The sequence below is a fragment of the Trachypithecus francoisi genome, unplaced genomic scaffold, assembly GCF_009764315.1.
Source record: "Trachypithecus francoisi isolate TF-2019V2 unplaced genomic scaffold, Tfra_2.0 Lachesis_group17, whole genome shotgun sequence".
NCBI classification, from domain to species: Eukaryota; Metazoa; Chordata; class Mammalia; order Primates; family Cercopithecidae; genus Trachypithecus; species Trachypithecus francoisi.
This window is the reverse complement of record NW_022681462.1, coordinates 80,914,015-80,931,688: the sequence shown is the minus strand read 5'-3', so window position 1 is coordinate 80,931,688 and position 17,674 is coordinate 80,914,015. Positions and strand designations below refer to the sequence as shown.

The following is a 17,674-nucleotide window of genomic DNA, read 5'->3' as shown; positions in this document are numbered from 1 at the left end:
CACTGCCCCTGCTTCCCCCATCACAGCATGGACTACTATGCTAAGGGTAAGGCCAAATTGCCTGCCATTGCCAATTCAGCATAGACATGGCTTTGTTAGTGTTTCCTTTATTATAAAGCACTGAAATAAGTTAAATAAACAGGTGGGAGGCTGGGCAGTCCCCCAGCCAGTTTGTCCACAGCCCTTGGGAGCAGTGGAGGTGAATACAGGGCCCTTCTCACTGAGCTGGTGAAGTGCATCAGTCAAGGCAAGGCCCCCTGGTCCATATGGCCCCCCGCCCATGGGGTTGGGCTGGTCCTTATAGTGCCTAGGTTAGTCTGTGTGGAGCCCCTGGCCAGCGGGGGAGAAAAAGGTGGCTTCTGGTCCGTCTGTATAAAACATGGGGAAGAAGGACCTAGTTCAGGGTGAGTCTGTATGGACAGCCCGGCTGCCAGCAGTCCCCAGGGCTGGTGGGCCCCGAGAGCTCAAAACAGAGGGTGGGCTATGAGGTGGGGCCCAGCCCTCAGAGGCAGAGAGACCAGGCCCTCCTGCCCCACCGTGGCCATGCACCTTCTGGTGGCGCTTGTAGTTGTCCCAGTGGCCCGTGGTATAGGCGCAGGTGGTACAGCGGAAGGGCTTCTCGCCTGTGTGCCGCAGCATGTGACGTTTGAGGTTCATGCTCTGGTTGCAGCTGTAGTTGCAAAGGCTACACCGAAAAGGTTTGTCACCAGAGTGGATGCGACCATGACGCTTGAGGTTGGCCAAATTGCCACAGGCATAAGGGCAGAGGGGACACTTGTAGGGCTTCTCTCCTGTATGGACGCGCTGGTGCCGTTTCAGGTTATCCAGATGAGCAGAGGCATAAGGACAGCGGGCGCAGCGGAAGGGCTTCTCGCCACTGTGTGTCTTCATGTGCCGGGCCAGGTGGTTGGGATAGTGAGTGGCAAAGGGGCAGAGGCTACAGGCAAAGCCTTTGTCACTGGGGCCCTGGGGCCCCCCACTGGCACCCCCTCCAGCCTCTCCTCGCATGCAGCGCCCACACATGGCAGCTCCCAGCCGACTACCCTCACCCTCCTCCAGCTCTTGTCCACAGCCCCGGCAGGTCCAAGGGAATAGCAGCTCTGGCAGTGGTTCTGATCCAGTTCCACAGAGGCCCTCCCCTTCACCCCGCAACTGCCCACAGTCTGGCAGGAAACTGGCACCACCTGGTGGCACATGGAGGCTCAAATCTGGAAGGAGCAGAGCATCTGTGGGGACAAAGACCTGGGCTATGAATCCAATCCAAGCATTCCTAGGGCCAGCCACCCATGTCCCAAGGTCTTTGGTCCCTGGTCTCTCTTACCTTCAGATCGCCGGGGCACCGCCCCTTCCTGCTCTGTGGGACTGGGAGGCCGGGCTGGTCGTGGAGCACAGCAGCGGAAGCCACAGGTCGGGCAGGGAGGAGTGGGGGGCCCTGCGTGGGTACGCTGATGCCGCCTCAGGTTGCCCAGGCTGCTGCAGGCAAAGGGGCAGTGGGGACAGCGGTAGGGCTTCTCGCCAGTGTGGGTGCGGGTATGTCGTGTCAGGTTGACGAGCTGGGCTGAGGCGTAGGGGCAGCGGCCACAGCGGAACGGCTTCTCTCCGCTGTGTGTCTGCATGTGCCGCTTCAGGTGGCTCGAGTAGTGGGACACGAAGGTGCAGAGGCGGCATGAGTACAGTAGCCGTGGGGGCAGCAGGGGCCCCCCACCCGGCCCTCCTGCCCCACAACACGGCCCCTCACCTGTCGGCCCCCCACACAGCTGGCAGGCTGGGCCTGGCCTCTCACCCCTGGCCTCCCCTGGACCCCTGGCTGGCTCCTCAACTTCACTCTCCGCACTTAGTGCCCGGCCGCCCCCAGACTCATCGTCGCTCAGCCCGTAGGGAAGCCCAGGCCTGGCCCCCAGAGAGTCTCCTGGTGAAATAGACATGAGAAGAGACATCAGCATGGGGTAGGATCAGGCTCCAAACTCTCCCCTTTTCAGTATGGTCTCCCCACTTGCTTGGCTCCACCCTTAGCTTTGATGATCCCTTTAGTTCCCTCCTAGGAATCAAGTTCTCCCCTGCAGTAATTCCTGAAAATTCAACATGAATTGTCTACCTCTTAGACTGGACTAATCTAGTGATGGTAGAATTGATCTGTATCTAGTTTCACTGAATGGGCAAGGATCAAGGGCTCACAGTGGACCACAGACTGAAATGAATCAATAATATAATTCTTGAGATAAGAAAGTAAAAATACAAAAGGCAGAGAACCCCAAGACCTTTTTCTAAACCCTATTGCTAAGGCCCCCTTTAGTAAAGAGCTGATATAAAATAAAACCTATCTCTGAGGCAAAATTTGGAGGGAAGTGGAGACAAAGTAATGCATGTAATACCACTTGCCTGCTTAAAGAACAGATTGATATTTACATGGATCCCCTCAATGACTTTCAAAAAACATCTTGCATAAATGGATGGGTCAGTGCAGCAAATTAGGGTAGGGTGCTGCTAAGATCACAGGGAAGGGGGCATGGAAGGATCAAGACAAACTAAAACCTCTCAATACAAAAGAAGCTTACGCTGCAGGTGAAAGGGAGTTAAATTAGACGTCAGTACTGGGTTGAATGATTTACAGAGAGTTTGCTTCCCTGAACCTCTCTTAAAAGTAAATACACATAAGGAATGGGCTAGGAAGAGACAGGGCATTTACTTTTCATCAGTTGCTCCATGTGATTCACCCACCCTCCTATTCATATCACCTTTGACCGGGCCTCAGAACTTCACCTCAACAAAGTGATGGAAGTGATTGGACCATTAAACAAATGAAGTCATCTAGCTCAAATGTAAGCGCAACCAGCTCTCGGTTGTGGCAGGAAATGGTGCTCTAACCTGCCTCCCGAAGGGCTGGGGTCTCCAGCGGCCACTAATCCTTAACCAAGTCCCGAAAACCCACCTTCCGAGTCTCTCTCGAAGCCCATGAGCTGGTCACTGTTGCCGTCGCCTTCCTCCTCTTCCTCTTCCTCCTCAAACTCCAGATCCTGGCCTAGTAGCAAATCACTCTCCAATACCAGGGCCCCGGGTCCTTCGTCGAGGGAGTCTTCAGTATCCACTGAAGAGGGGAGGGGGCTTGTGGATTCTCCCTCAGGAGCCAGCCCTCGTGGACTACACTTCTCGTACTCGCTGACCCACTCTGATTACCTTAGTGCCTCGGTGGGAAGCTAGGAGTCTGGATCGCCCACTTCATCCCTCAGGAGTCCCCCTCCACCCTGACCTGAGCCCACTCCACTGACCCCACCCCCGCTCCTCTCCCCTCAAGGCCCCTGACCCCTGACCTTTGACCCCCTCGCATTTCACGGGCTGCGGGTGGCTTTGCTTCCTTCGGGGCATCGTGACCGGCTCCAGCCCGACGCGCCTCCGGCCTGCGGCCGCCCGACCCCGCCCCTCCTATCTCGGCCCGCCCGTCTGCCCTTCCTCTCAGGGCCCGCGGGCCGCCCCCATGCAGCGGCGCGGGCCCTGGGCAGCCCCCGGCCCTGGCCCCGGCGCCCAGCTCAGGCCGCTCCCGCCGCCGCCGCCGCCGCCGCTTCCATTCATGGAGCCCCCTACCCCCCTACGGAGACCAGCTGGTACCTCCGTACTCGCTTCCGCTTCCGCCGCCGCAGAGCCGCACGGGACGCGTAGTCCATGGGAAGCGCCGGCGGCGGGAGCCTCAATGGCGTGACCGGGAAGTGATTGTGACGAGACTGCGAGCGAGCCAATCAGAGGCCGGGGAGAGCCGGCCGGGGAGCCGCGCAGGAGGCCTCCAGCCCGACTCCAGGTTTCAGGCCCGCCACACCGGTCCCGACCCCTCCCTGGGGAAACTAGGAGAGCATTTCTGGCTCTAGGAGGGGGCGAGGGGTAGCCGCCACGCCCGCCAGGCCGACCTGCCAGCAGCTCGCTCGGGGCTCCCCTACACACGCGCGGGACACACGCACACACTCACATGGGGGCTCGCCAGATGCTACAGATGGGGCCAAGTCTGGGGCCACGGCAGCAGAAAAAAAAGGACACGATGCGCACGATTAGGTTTTGGCCTTTAGTCTGAAAAAGTGTTGATTGAAAGTGTACAACAGAGAGCGGGTGCAAGCGGCCGAGGGGCCATGGAGCCGCCGATAAAAAAGAATGTCCTTAAATAAAGTGTTCACAGAGTAAAAACCAGAACCGCCAGTCCTTCCCTCCAACACAACAGAGCACAGGCACAGAACCGGTGATGAGCCCGAGGAGCAAAGAGGCGGCTGGGGAGGACAGCAGAGGCTCCCGGCTGCTGTGTGGAGGGAGAGCCCTCTTTGGAATGGGCGGAGTGAAGCCACCCAGCTCCCCCTGCACACCTCATACCCACTGCTAAGGCTAAAGGAAAAAGACAAAACTCAGTCTCAGGTCCGGAGGGCTCAGAAAACAGTCTAGGTGGGCAGGGGTCTGGATGACTGCTAGTCCCGCTTGGCCTTCTTCTTCTTGTCGCTGTTGCCATTTTCTTCAGCCCCCTCAGTAGAGAGCACTTCCTCTAGTTTCCGCTTGCCACTCTCTGGCTGGAGCTCTGCTGTGTTTCGGGGCTTGAAGCAGATGATGATGCAGGTCATGTTGTCACACCCTGTACCATCCCCAGAAGTGTCTGGTGCCAGGCACTGATCCAGCAGCTACAAAAGGGATGGGGGTAGCTCAGCCACAGGGAACCTTGCTGGGAACCTAGAGTCCCACAAGAGGGCTGGCCTGCTGAGTCAGGATGACAGAAGGAGAGAAATGGGCAAGAGGTATCACAAAACAGCCCACTTGCTAGTCCATAAGGCATAAGGTTAAGTCAGAGAAATGAGAGAAGGTGGAACTTTGTAGTCGGGGTTTAGCGTCTGTCAGCAATTAATGGTACTGCTCCCAGATTGCCGACTTAGCTCAGATGAAAAGAGTAAACCCTGGCTATGCAGACCAAACACCCTCTCTTCTCCACCTTGGTACTCACCTCTTCCACAATGGATGACAATAACCGAAGCTCCCCATTTTCATCACGCTGGCTGATCTTTGATTGAATGAAGTCTACAACTTCCTGGCTGCTCATCACATTCCTGGGGTCGAGAACAACAGTCAGAATCTTCCAGTCTCACCAAGGCAGAGTAGAGGAGTATGGACAGAGGTGGTGGCCCAGGCCAGTGTAAATAACTACAGAAATTCCCAGCTCTGCCTTAGTCTGGGTGCTCTTCACTCACCAAGAGGTCTAGGTCTGCCTAGGTTCTAATCCTAGTGCCCTGAGCCCTATAAGAGAAGAAATGATGCAGACAGGGGAATTTAGGGCATTCTGCCAGTGCTCACCAGATGCCATCACAGGCAATGACCATGAATTCATGGTCGTCAGTGAGAGTCAGCACCTTGATGTCAGGAAGGGCTGAAATCATCTGTTCCTCGGGTGGCAGGTTCTTGTTTCTCTTATAGAAGTGGTCCCCTGGAGTAAAGGAATGGTTGGTTGATGAGCAGTTTGGATACTTTTCCCACAGACTTGTGTTTGTGGCAGGTCAAACCTTGCCATTCATTTCCCTTCTTTACAAAGTTCCATAATCTAGTGGAATGGAGAACTGAGTCCTAGTTTTTCTAGTTTCAACCCTACTACCAGACTGCTGAACCTTAAGAAAGTCACTCACTGGTCTTGTTCATCATTCAAATGTTACATAAGATGGGTATAATAATACCTATATAGCCAGGTGCAGTGGCTCATGCCGTAATCCCAGCACTTTAGGAGGCTGCGGCGGGCCTGAGGTCAGGAGGTCGAGACCAGCCTGACCAACATGGAGAAATCCTGTCTCTACTAAAAAAAAATACAAAATTAGCCAGGTGTGGTGGTGCATGCCTGCCCAGCCACTCAGGAGGCTGAGGCAGGAGAATTGCTTGAACCTGGGAGGCGGTGGTTGCAGTGAGCTGAGATCACGCCATTGCACTCCAGCCTGGGCAACAAGAGTAAAAACTCCATCTCAAAAAAAAAAAAAACAAAAAAAGATACCTATGTATAATGATATCTATACCCATCTTAGCTATTTCACAGGAATATAAGAACAGAGGTAGTAGATATTGAAGTGCTTTGAAAGGCACAAGCACTAGGAAGATTAAAGTTTGCTACTAGGTAGTCTGGGACAGACAGCAAGACCCTAGAAGTCTTTCCCACTTTCTTGGCCCTTACCAATGGCTCTGGAGAGGTTGAGGCCCCCGTTGACTCGCCCATCCATGGTGACCTTGCCACCAGCATTCTTGATGCGTGCTAGTTCTACTTCATCCTCTGGTTTGTGATCATAAGACATGTCTAAAGCTTTGCCAGCCTCAGATACCACACAGCGAGAGTCTCCTGCGTTGGCTACAATCAACTGCTTCCCTCTTATGAGGGCCACCACCGCTGTTGTACCACTGTCAGAGCCAGGCTAAAGAGGAAGAAAGGGAGCATCATGGGAGCTTCTGAAGATGAGTTCCTCACTGATGTGCTCCTGACCATTCACCTATGCTTGCTTTCACTGGGACCCCCAAGAAAGCTTTAACAAATAGGAGAGGCACAAATTTCATCTTTCTAGAGACAGCAGCACACTCCCTCTCCTGTGTTTTTAGAGAATTAGGCCCCAAAGGCTTACCATCTCATTCCCCTTGCGGAATAAATCCCTATGACTATCACGTCCATCCTAAAGTATCAGGGGGATCCCCTTCCCCTGTCTCAAAATCAAAATTAGGGGATTCACACCTGCCTTGTGGCTTTTCAAGACTCATTGCTCCCGCTCCCCACACACCTCCTCTTTGCCTTCCATCCCTGGCACCATCATCTCTTCTTCTTCTTCATCGTCCTCTTCAGCCTCCTCCGTGTCATCCTCATCTTCCTCATTCTCTGCTTCCTCACTGCTGTAGCCATCCTCTTCCTCACTGCATTCCTGCCAGGAGGAGGATCCCAGACTGCTGAGACTGGGATGATCCCTTCCCTCCCCCCAGCTCATACTCAGAATCAAGAGGCCCTCACTGAACACAGGTCCTCAAAACACTGAAAGATACAAGTATATGGTCATGAAAATTGGGGGGATGGAAAGGGCTAGCATGAGTATAACTGACATCCTGAACTGGGCTTAGCAATCACTAGCAAAAAGCCCAGGACAAGGCAAGGGCTGCCAGCCAAAAGTATCTTTCAGGCACTGTGGCCAGAAAATAAATTGTCCAGAGAAGAAAACAGCCAACTAGCCAAGGTAACAACTATATTCTTGTTCTCTCTCTAGGACACAGACTCTGAAAGGCCAGAACTAGATCTGCTTGTTATAGTATCAACAAAGGAAGAGGTAAGAAAGCAAATGGTACCTGTGATGATGGAGCTCAATGAATTCAAGGCTAAAGCTTAGAATACAGTGGGTCTTGGGGGATGATATCAAAATAGGAGAAGGAGAGTTGAAAACTACAGATGGCAACCAAACAGGACCTCTCTGCAACTTCAGCATCTGCCTGCCCTCACAGGCCCTTACCTCACTGTCTTCCTCTTCCTCCTCCGCCTCATCTGACTCATCCTCACTGTCCTCAAAGAACTTGGACTTAGTAACTCGAGGCAGCTTGTCAGAGGCTGAAGAGCAGGAAGGCCCAGCCTCACCAGTGGGAATGCCAGGCTCACCAACTTGGCCTGCCTCAGTCCCACGTTCCGAGTTGGAGGAAAAGCCTGTGTAGGCCTTGGCTGTGGGGCCATTTTCCTGTGAAGGAGTTTCCCTAGTTGAGTCCTCAGGTCCTGCCTCCCCATTGAGGCCCTGGGACCCTGGTTCCTCTCCTGTCCCAGCTCCAGATTTGCTGTGGGGAGGGCCCTTGTGACAGTTCTGCCCGTAGCGTGTCAGCAGCTCTTCAATAGTCATGGTAGCCTCTTCATGCAGCAGTGCAGCCTCCTCATTGTCCACTGCAGGGAAGAGGCTAAATCAGAGCCCCCATGCCAGACTCCTCATGGGATCCGTTCATCTCACTATCTCAACAGCCCTTATAGCCTCTAACTTCCCCACAACCTCCCACTCTTAAGGTTCCTCTTGCTCATCAAGTCTCAGAAGAACATGCCCTAGCTCCTCCTCCTCCACAGACTTCTTTGGTTGTTGTGTTTCATCCCCTTCTTAATCAAAACAACACTAGTTACTATACTTCCCCTCTGAGGTCTCATTTGTTATTGTTAAGTTGTCAAACTCTATTCTGGCTGAGGATCCAGGAAGCCCACAGTGCTATTGTAGAATTAGGATTTAGGCTTAATGACTGCCTATTGGGGCTAATAACTGCTCCAGTCTTGAGGGGAAAAAAAAAAAGCACATAAATACCAGCAGAAACCAGGAAGATCCCATCACAATGACAAAAGATAATGTATATACTATGTTTACAGCTCAGATGCCACTCAACAAAGATAATTCTCTCTCTCCTTTTCATAACCACATACAATGCAGGAGAATACCATAGGTTTCTTTAACATAAGGACTCCCCAGGTCCCTAGAAAGCCATCCTATCTTAGAATTGATCAGAAATATTAAAGAATATTTCTTAAAATGCTGATTTCCCCTCAAACAAGGGATGCCACACTCACCATCATCTTCATCAGCTACTTTTTCTTTTTCATCTTCATCCTCAGTGGGTCGCCCTGCAATCTGTGCCAGCTCTTTAATGACTTCCTCAGTGGTCAGTTTGGCATCAATAGCCAAGAAGGCATCTTCTAAAGCCTGAATATAAGCAAAATAGTCTAAGACTAGTACAACATGAACTCCCTATGTACAATCCTGAGTACAAGGATGGAATACAAATTAGAGTGTGAGCTACCACAGGAAGAGACACTCACAGATAAAAACAATTCAGAGGCCTAGGAATAATAAGGCAAGTCTAAAAGGTGGCCAGTAAGCTCGTTTTAGGAACAGAATTCTTCAAGAGTAAATAAGCAGCAGCAGCTAGGGGACAAAAAGAAAGGAAAAGCCCAAGGGCTAGAGAACAAGGGAAAAGCCTACACAAGTGAGAAATGGGCAGTGTGAGCAGACAGACCTTCTGTAGCTTGCCTTCCTTGTAGGCCTTCTGATCTTTGATGATATCAGGAAGATATTTGGCACAGTACAAGGCAACTTCCTCCCCTGGAAGGAAAGGAAGGAAGGTCACCTGGAGCACTGCTCCCCACACATAGAAAATGATACAATATTTATATGCCATAGTGGAGTGAACCCCAAGGGTTGAGGGGATAAATATCTTAGCACCCCTGAACCCTATTTGAAGGACACTGTTTGGGGAAGTTCTGATCCAAAAAAATGGATTTCACCATCAATTCTCTCGGGTATATTAATAGAACTCGTCTTTTCTCACCTGTATATTAGTTCTCTAGTGAAAAAAAGATAAAGAATCAGCTCATCTGGGTACAATTTTTTTTTCTTTCTTTCTTTCTTTTTTTTTTTAAAGAGAGGGTCTTGCTCTGTTGCCCAGGCTGGAGTGCAGTGGCATGGTCTTGGCTCACTGCAACTTCCACCTCCCAGGTTCAAGCGATTCTCCTGCCTCAGCCTTCTGAGCAGCTGGGACTACAGGCACAAGCCACCATGCCCAGCTAATTTTTGTATTTTTAGAAGAGACGTGGTTTCACCATATTGGTCAGGCTGGTCTTGAACTCCTGACCTCGTGATCCACCGTGCTGAGATTACAGGTGTGAGCTACCGTGCCTGGCCTAAAAATTTTTTAAAATAAAAAAAAAAAAAGATAAAGAGGCTCTTTGGATTAAAACAAGTCCTGGTGAGATTATAAACCAATACAGTACCTACTGGGAAAAAAGAATGACAGAATACAGAAAAACAGCACCAGGCAGGAAATGATATTGAGGGCCAGACCTTAGAAAGTAAATGAACAAGGGGACTGTTCTTGCCCTGGAACGTCTGGAATTGGGGTCCTAGAATGTTACCAATATGATCTGTTAAAGTTACCTCCATGTCCATCGTAGACAGAAAACATGGCTGTCTCACTGTCCAGCTCAGGAATACAGTTGTGAGCATCCTAGGAAAAGGACAGCATAATTGGCATGTCTCAGGGTCAAAGAATATTCCTCAGGTCATAGGGATCAATGTCACCCCTTACTAACCTTTCCCTGGCTGGCCTATATGGCCTAGAAATAAGAAAGGAAGATGGAATGATAAAATAAATGATAAATACAGAGAAAGAAAAGAAAAAAAAGAGGCAAAGGAGGAAAGGGGAAGGAGAAAAGGAAGAATCAGGTTACTACCTCTATAATAACCTCAATCTAGGAGATATCTCAGTCCAAATGGCAGAATATTTGGCTGCTGGAAATAAACCTGACCCTTTTGGATCTGTGGAAACTACGGGAAAACCAGAATAAAGGATTTTTTTTTCTTCTTTTTTTCTGAGATGGGAGTCTTGCTCTGTCACCCAGGCTGGAGTGCAGTGGTGCAATCTTGGCTCACTGCAACCTCCGCCTCCTGGGTTCAAGTGATTCTCCTGCCTCTGCCTGCTGAATAGCTGAGATTACAGGTGCGTGCCACCACGCCTGGCTAACTTTTGTATTTTTAGTGGAAATGGGGTTTCACCATGTTGGTCAGGCTGGTCTCGAACTTCTGACCTTGTGATCCGCCTGCCTTGGCCTCCCAAAGTGTTGGACAGGCTGTATACAGCATTATTTATGATAAAAAACAGTTGAGGTTGGGCACGGTGGCTCATGCCTGTAATCCCAGCACTCTGGGAGGCCGAGGCGGGCGGATCACTAAGGCGGGCGGATCACTAAGTCAAGAGATTGATACCATCCTGGCCAACATGATGAAACCCCATCTCTACTAAAAATACAAAAATTAGCCAGGCGTGGTGGTGTGTGCCTGTAGTCCCAGCTACTCAGAAGGCTGAGGCAGGAGAATCACTTGAACCCAGGAGGTGGAGGTTGCAGTGAGTGAAGATAACATTACTGTACTCCAGCCTGGGCGACAGAGTGAGACTCCGTCTCAAAAAAATAAAATAAAAAATAAATAAATAAATAAATAAAATAAAAAACAGTGTAACCATCTAAATTTCCAGGAATAGATTACAAATGGTACGTATCTCCAGTGGAATACATGTAGCTGTTAAAAGCAAATATATGTTAATTTGGAAATCAATTCATAATATCTTAAGTAGTTAAAAGCAAAAAGGTAAAGTATCTACGTGTATATGTGAGTCTGGAAGATCACATAGCAAACAACCACAGAGGGTGAGATTTGGGTAATAATTTCTACTTTTTGACATTCATTTTTAAATTTTTGTACAATAAACCACATTGTTCCATTCTAAATAAGGACAACAAACACACCTAAGAATTGGCCTCAAGTTGCCATTCTACCATATACTGCATGATCTCTGGTCAGCTACTTTATGGTGTGCCTCAATTTTATCCTCTGTGATGTGGAATAACAACATCTACCACACCCACATCATCACAGAACCGTTGATAATGATGCAAAACACATAAAAGCCCTTTGTAAACTGGAATTTGCTACGTAAATATATATACATACACACATACGTACATACATACACATATGTATATTCTGCTCTGAAATTCAGCACCCATTTCACATTTTTCTTTTTTGTTCTTCTCAAAGAGGACCACCCACAATAAAGATTCATCTTACACCTTGAGGTCTCAGTCCCGAGAACTATTGCACAATTACCCTCTCCTTCACTTCTTGGTGAAGCTTGGGATCTATATTATGATTTGGAACTGCTTCACCTTCTCTAAACACTTTAATTTTCCCCTTTTACATCTTTGCTCATAGACCTTTACCCATACCTTTGCTTCTCTCTATCCCTTACTGAGACAGAACCAAGTATTTCAACATGGTCTCTCAGCAATCTAGAAAAACTCACCCAACCTTGTATAACCCCACCAACTGATTTATGCCTGAATCAGAACTACTAAGTTTGCTAGTCATAAAATGTTATGAGATTGGCTGGGTGCGCTGGCTCACACCTGTAATCCCTGCGCTTTGGGAAGGTAGGCAGGAGGGAATGATTGAGATCAGGAGTTGGAGACCAGCCTAGGCAACATAGCAAGACCCCGCCTCTACTAAAAAATTTTAAAATTAGCTAGGCATAGCAGCATGCACCTGCAGTCAGTCCTAACTACTCGGAACACTGAGGCAAGAGGACCACCTCAGCCCAGGAGGTCAAGGCTGCAGAAAGTTATGATGCACCACAGCACTCCAGTCTGGGTGACAGAGGGAGATCCCGTCTCTAAAAGAAAAAAAAGTTATGGGATCACATTGACTGTGGTCACTACTTCAATTCAGCATCTTGTTTTCTTTCTTTCTTTTTTTTTTTCTGAGATGGAGTCTCCCAGGCTGGAGTGCAGTGGTGCGATCTAGGCTCACCGTAACCTCCACCTCCCAGGCTCAAGCAATTCCCCTGCTTCAGTCTCCCGAGTAGCTGAAATTACAGTATGCACCTGCCACCGTGCCCAGCCAATTTTTGTATTTTCAGTAGAGATGGGTGGGGTTTCACCATGTTGCCCAGGCTTGTCTCAAACTCCTGAGCTCAAGTGATCTGCCCACCTCAGCCTCTCAAAATGCTGGGATTATAGGCATGAGCCACCGTGCCTGGCCAAACACAGAAATTCTCCTCTCTTCCTAGATTAACAATTTCTCTTAAACTCCTGATCTCAAATCCTTTTCCTTCAAGATCTTACTTCACAGAGAATGTAATAACCTTAACAGCAATCCAAATAGCCATTTTGGCAGTGGCTCATGCATGTAATCTCAACATTTTGGGAGGTCAAGGCAGGAGGATTGCTTGAGGTCAGGAGTTCAAGACCAGCCTGGGCAACATAGCGGGACCTCATCTCAGCAACATCCCCAAATAGCCATTCTGCAGACTTCATTTCCCCTAGCCATTATGTGGGATTAAACAGCACAAATCATGTCAGTTTCCTTTCCTTTTTCAATGTTTATTTTAGAATCAGGGAGTACATATATAAGTTTGTTACAAAGGTATACTGTGTGATGCTGAGGTTTGGGGTATGACTGAACCCCTTTCCCAGGTGGTGGGTATAGTATCAAATAGGTGGTTTTTCAGCTGTTCCTCCGCCACCTCCACTCCCTACCCCCTGCGCCACCATCTCTAACAGATCTCAGTGTCTATTGCTGCCATCTTTTTTTTTTTTTTTTTTTGAGACGGAGTCTTGCTCTGTCGCCCAGGCTGGAGTGCTGTGGCCGGATCTCAGCTCACTGCAAGCTCTGCCTCCCGGGTTCACGCCATTCTCCTGCCTCAGCCTCCCGAGTAGCTGGGACTACAGGCGCCTGCCGCCTCGCCCGGCTAGTTTTTTTGTATTTTTTAGTAGAGACGGGGTTTCACCGTGTTAGCCAGGATGGTCTCGATCTCCTGACCTCGTGATCCGCCCGTCTCGGCCTCCCAAAGTGCTGGGATTACAGGCTTGAGCCACCGCGCCCGGCCTGCTGCCATCTTTATATCCATGTGTACTTGATGTTCAGCTCCCACTTACAAGTGAGAACATGCAGTATTTGGTTTTCTGTTTCTGTGTTAGTTCACTTAGGATAATGCCCTCCAGCCACATTCATGTTGTTGCAAAGACATGGTTTCATTCTTTTCAATGGGTGTATAGTATTCCATGGTAGCTATATACCGTATTTTCTTTATCCAGTCCACCACTGATGGGCACCTGGGTTGATTCAGTTTTTGCTATTGTGAATAGTGCCACAATGAACATACACGTACATATGTTCTTTTGGAAAAATGATTTATTTTCCTTTGGGTGTATACCCAGCAATCAGATTGCTGGGTCTAATGGTAGTTCGACTCTTAGTTCTTTGAGAACTCTCCAAACTGACAGTGCCTAAACTAAATTAATTTACACCCTCAAAAACAGTGCCCAAGTGTCTGCTTTCCTCTGCAGCCTTACCAATGTCTCTCATTTTTTGACATTTTAACAAAAGCTGTTCTGACTCGTGTGAGATGGTATCTCTTTGTGGCTCTGATTTGCATTTGTCTGATGATTAGAGATGAGCATTTTTTCATGTTTGTGGGCCACATGTACATCTTTTGAGAAGTATCTGTTCATGTCCTTCGCCCACTTTTTAATGGGGTTGTTTGCTTTTTGCTTGTTAGGTTCCTTATAGATTTTGTATATTAGACCTTTGTTGGATGTATACTTTGTGAATATTTTCTCCCATTCTATAGGTTGTCAGTTTACCCCCTTGATAGTTTCTCTTGCTGCATGTCACTTTTCTTGAAAGATCTCTTGGATTCTGTGTAGTTCTATACCTCTGACTGCCTGTTTCTACAGGATGTCCTTCCTTCCTTCCTTCTTTCTTCCCTTTCCTTTCCTTTCTTCCCTCCTTCCCTCCCTCCCTCCCTCCCTCTCTCGCTCTCTCTCTTTCTTTCTCTTTCTTTTCCTTTTCTTTTCTTTCTCTCTCTCTGCTGGGATAACAGGCACACGCCACCACGCTCAGCTAATTTTTGTATTTTTAGTAGAGATGGGGTTTCACCATGTTGGCCAGGATGGTCTCAATCTCCTGGACCTTGTGATCCGCCCACCTTGGCCTCCCAAAGTGCTGCGATTACAGGCGTGAGCCATGCCCCGGATTACAGGCGTGAGCCATGCACCCGGCCAGGATGTTCTTTCTTTCTATACCTCAAACTTAACACATGTAATCAGGAAATCAGTAGTCTGTAAAAAAAATCAGAGGTTCCCCTATAGGTTTCATTTCTGTAAATGGAATCTTAACTCTCCCAGGCAACACTTAATCCCAGAGTCAAGCTTAACTTCCTGGCTGTCTTCCACCACCCATCACTGAGTCCTGCTGTATTTTCCTTCATCATGTTGTTGTTCCTGGATTACTTTGTTTTGTTGGGTTTTTTTTTTTTTTTTTTGAGAGAGAGTGAGCCTCCCTCTGTCACCCAGGCTGGAGTACAGTGGCGTGATCTCAGCTCACTACAACCTCCACAACCCAGGTTCAAGTGATTCTCATGCCTCAGCCTCCCAAGTAGCTGGGATTACAGGTATGTGCCACCACGCCCGGCTAATTTTTATATTTTTAGTAGACACGGGGTTCCACCATGTTGCCCAGGCTGGCCTCAAACTCCCGACCTTAGGTGATCCTCCTGCCTCAGCCTCCCAAAGTGCTGGGATTTAGGCATGAGCCACCACACCAGCCCACAGTAAAATTATTATTATTACTGTCGCCAGGCTGGGGTGCAGTGGCGTAATCTTGGCTCCCCGCAACCTCCACCTCCCAGGTTCAAGTGATTCTCCTGCCTCAGCCTCCTGAGTAGCTGGGACTACAGGTGCGTGCCACCACACCTAGCTTATTTATTTATTTATTTATTTAGAGACGGAGTCTCACTCCGTTGTCCAGGCTGGAGTGAAGTGGTGCAATCTCAACTCACTGCAAGCTCAGCCTCGTGGGTTCATGCCATTCTCCTGCCTCAGACTCCCAAGTAGCTGGGACTACAGGCGCCTGCCACCATGCCTGACTAATTTTTGTATTTTTAGTAGAGACGGGGTTTCACCGTGTTAGCCAGGATGGTCTTTATCTCCTGATCTCGTGATCCACCTGCCTCGGCCTCCGAAAGTGCTGGGATTACAGGCTTGAGCCACCGCACCCAGCCTAATTTTTTATTTTGGGTAGAGATGGGGTTTTAAAATTAGCCATGTATGATGGTGCACACCTGCGGTCCCATCTATGTGGAGGCTGAGGTGGCAAGACTGCTTGAGCCCAGAGGTTGAAGCTGCAGTGAGCTATCACATAGCACCACTGCACTCTAGCACAAGCAAGAATAAGACCCTGTCTCAAAAAAAAAAAAAAAGAAACCATTAAAAAAAAACAGATAACAACAACTGTTAGCAAGAACATGGAGAAACTGAAATTCTTGTGTACTGCTGATAGAAATGTAAATGATAGAGGTGTTGTGAAAAACAACATGAAGGCCAGACACGGTGGCTCACGCCTGTAATCCCAGCACTTTGGGAGGCCAAGGTAGGCAGATAATTTGAGGTCAGGAGTTCAAGACCAGCTTGGCCAATTGGTGAAACCCCATCTCTACCTAAAAATACAAAAATCAGCCAGGTGTTGTGGCAAGCACCTGTAATCCCAGCTACTTGGGAGGCCAAGGCAGGAGAATCACTTGAACCCTGGAAGCGGAGGTTGCAGTGAGCTGAGATGGCACCACTGTACTCCAGCCTGGGCGACAGAGCAGGACTCTGTCTCAAAAAAAATAAAAAAAATTAGGCAGTCACTAAAAGACAAATACTGTATGACTCCACTTACAGTATGAAGTATCTAAAGTAATCAAATTCATAGAGACTGAAAGTAGAATGCTGTTTGCCATGAGCTGGGGAAAAGAGAATGGGGACTTACTTAACGGGTATAGAGTTTCGGTTTTGTAGGACGAAGAGTTCTGGAAACTGGGTGCACAACAATGTGAATGTACTAAATACTACTCAATTGTACATTAAAAAAATCATTCAGGCCGGGCGTGGTGGCTCATGCCTGTAATCCCAGTACTTTGGGAGGCCGAGGCGGGTGGATCACTCGAGGGGAGGAGTTAGAGACCAGCCTGGTCAACATGGAGAAACCCCGTCTCTACTAAAAATACAAAAATTAACTGGGCATGGTGGTGCACGCCTATAATCCCAGCTACTCAGGAGGCTGAGGCAGGAGAATCTCTTGAGCCCAGGAGGCGGAGGTTGCAGTGAGCCGGGATTGCACCATAGGTGACAGAGCAAGACTCCATCTCAAAAAAAAAAAAAAAGAAATGATTAAGATGGTAATTTTTATGTTACGTGTATTTTATCACAATGAAAACTTTTTTTTTTTCTTCTTGAAACCGAGTTTCGCTCTTGTTGCCCAGGCTGGAGTACAATGGCATGATCTAGGCTCACTGCTATCTCTGCCTTCCCAGTCAAGTGATTCTCCCTCCTCAGCCTCCTGAGTAGCTGGGATTACAGGCATGCACCACCATGCCCGGATAATTTTGTATTTTTGGTAGAGACAGGGTTTCTCCATATTGGTCAGGCTGGTCTCAAACTCCCAACCTCAGGTGACTTGCCTGTCTTGGCCTCTCTAAGTGCTGGGATTACAGGGGTAAGCCACTGCACCCAGTCACAATGAAAATTTTTAAAGAAAAAAAAAAAAGCCAAAAACTTTCCACAAAGAAGAGCCCAGGCTGAGATGGCTTTATTGGTGAATTCTACCAAACATTTACAGAAAAATAATACCAATGATTCACAAACTCTTCCATCACATCGAAAAGAAGGCAACACTTCCCAATTCATTCTATGAGGCCAGTATTGCCCTGATTCCAAAACCAGACAAAGACATCACGACAAATTACAGACCAATTATCTCTTATGAATATAGATACAAAAATCCTCAACAAAATAGCAGCAAACTAAATCCAGCACCATATAAAAGGATAATACACAATGATCAAGTAAGATTTATACACCAAAAAAATGCAAGGTTGGTTTAACATTCAAAAAATCACTTAATACAATATAGCGTTATCAGTAGACTAAAGAACAAAACCCTATGATCATCTCGATAGATATTATAAAAGGCACTTGACAAAATCCAGTGCTCATTAATGATAAAAAGACTCAACGTCAGAATGCCAGTCTGGGCAACACAGTAAGACCCTGTCTCTATAAAAAAAATTTTTAAAAATTAGCCCAGTATGGTGGTGT

The 17,674-nt window shown here is 48.4% G+C and overlaps 2 protein-coding genes across 5 annotated transcripts in view; both read right to left on the bottom strand.

The window, feature by feature from the left end:
• Positions 1–87: 87 nt before the first annotated feature.
• ZNF513 (zinc finger protein 513) lies at positions 88–3,704 on the bottom strand. 4 transcript variants are annotated; one of them, XM_033176230.1, is made up of 5 exons: positions 3,309–3,626; positions 2,930–3,085; positions 1,322–1,909; positions 550–1,226; positions 92–368 (listed from the first exon to the last, which is right to left on the bottom strand). In XM_033176230.1, the coding sequence occupies exons 1-5, from the start codon at positions 3,361–3,363 to the stop codon at positions 243–245; spliced, it is 1,602 nt and encodes a 533-aa protein (XP_033032121.1). In that variant the 5' UTR covers positions 3,364–3,626; the 3' UTR covers positions 92–242. The 4 variants fall into 4 exon arrangements, with proteins under 4 accessions (XP_033032122.1, XP_033032120.1, XP_033032123.1 ...); XM_033176231.1 differs by having other exon boundaries at positions 88–1,226; positions 3,604–3,704; XM_033176229.1 differs by having other exon boundaries at positions 88–1,226.
• Positions 3,705–4,029: 325 nt separating this feature from the next.
• PPM1G (protein phosphatase, Mg2+/Mn2+ dependent 1G) overlaps positions 4,030–17,674 on the bottom strand; it is a 28,991-nt gene continuing 15,346 nt past the window's right edge. Inside the window, exons 2-10 of the mRNA XM_033176228.1 lie at positions 9,918–9,987; positions 9,001–9,086; positions 8,555–8,687; positions 7,476–7,891; positions 6,762–6,899; positions 6,170–6,404; positions 5,311–5,440; positions 4,964–5,066; positions 4,030–4,646 (exon numbers count right to left, since the gene is read on the bottom strand). Coding sequence (XP_033032119.1) covers positions 4,440–4,646; positions 4,964–5,066; positions 5,311–5,440; positions 6,170–6,404; positions 6,762–6,899; positions 7,476–7,891; positions 8,555–8,687; positions 9,001–9,086; positions 9,918–9,987 — 1,518 coding nt within the window. The 3' untranslated portion in view covers positions 4,030–4,439. The remainder of the gene's footprint in view (positions 4,647–4,963; positions 5,067–5,310; positions 5,441–6,169; positions 6,405–6,761; positions 6,900–7,475; positions 7,892–8,554; positions 8,688–9,000; positions 9,087–9,917; positions 9,988–17,674) is intronic.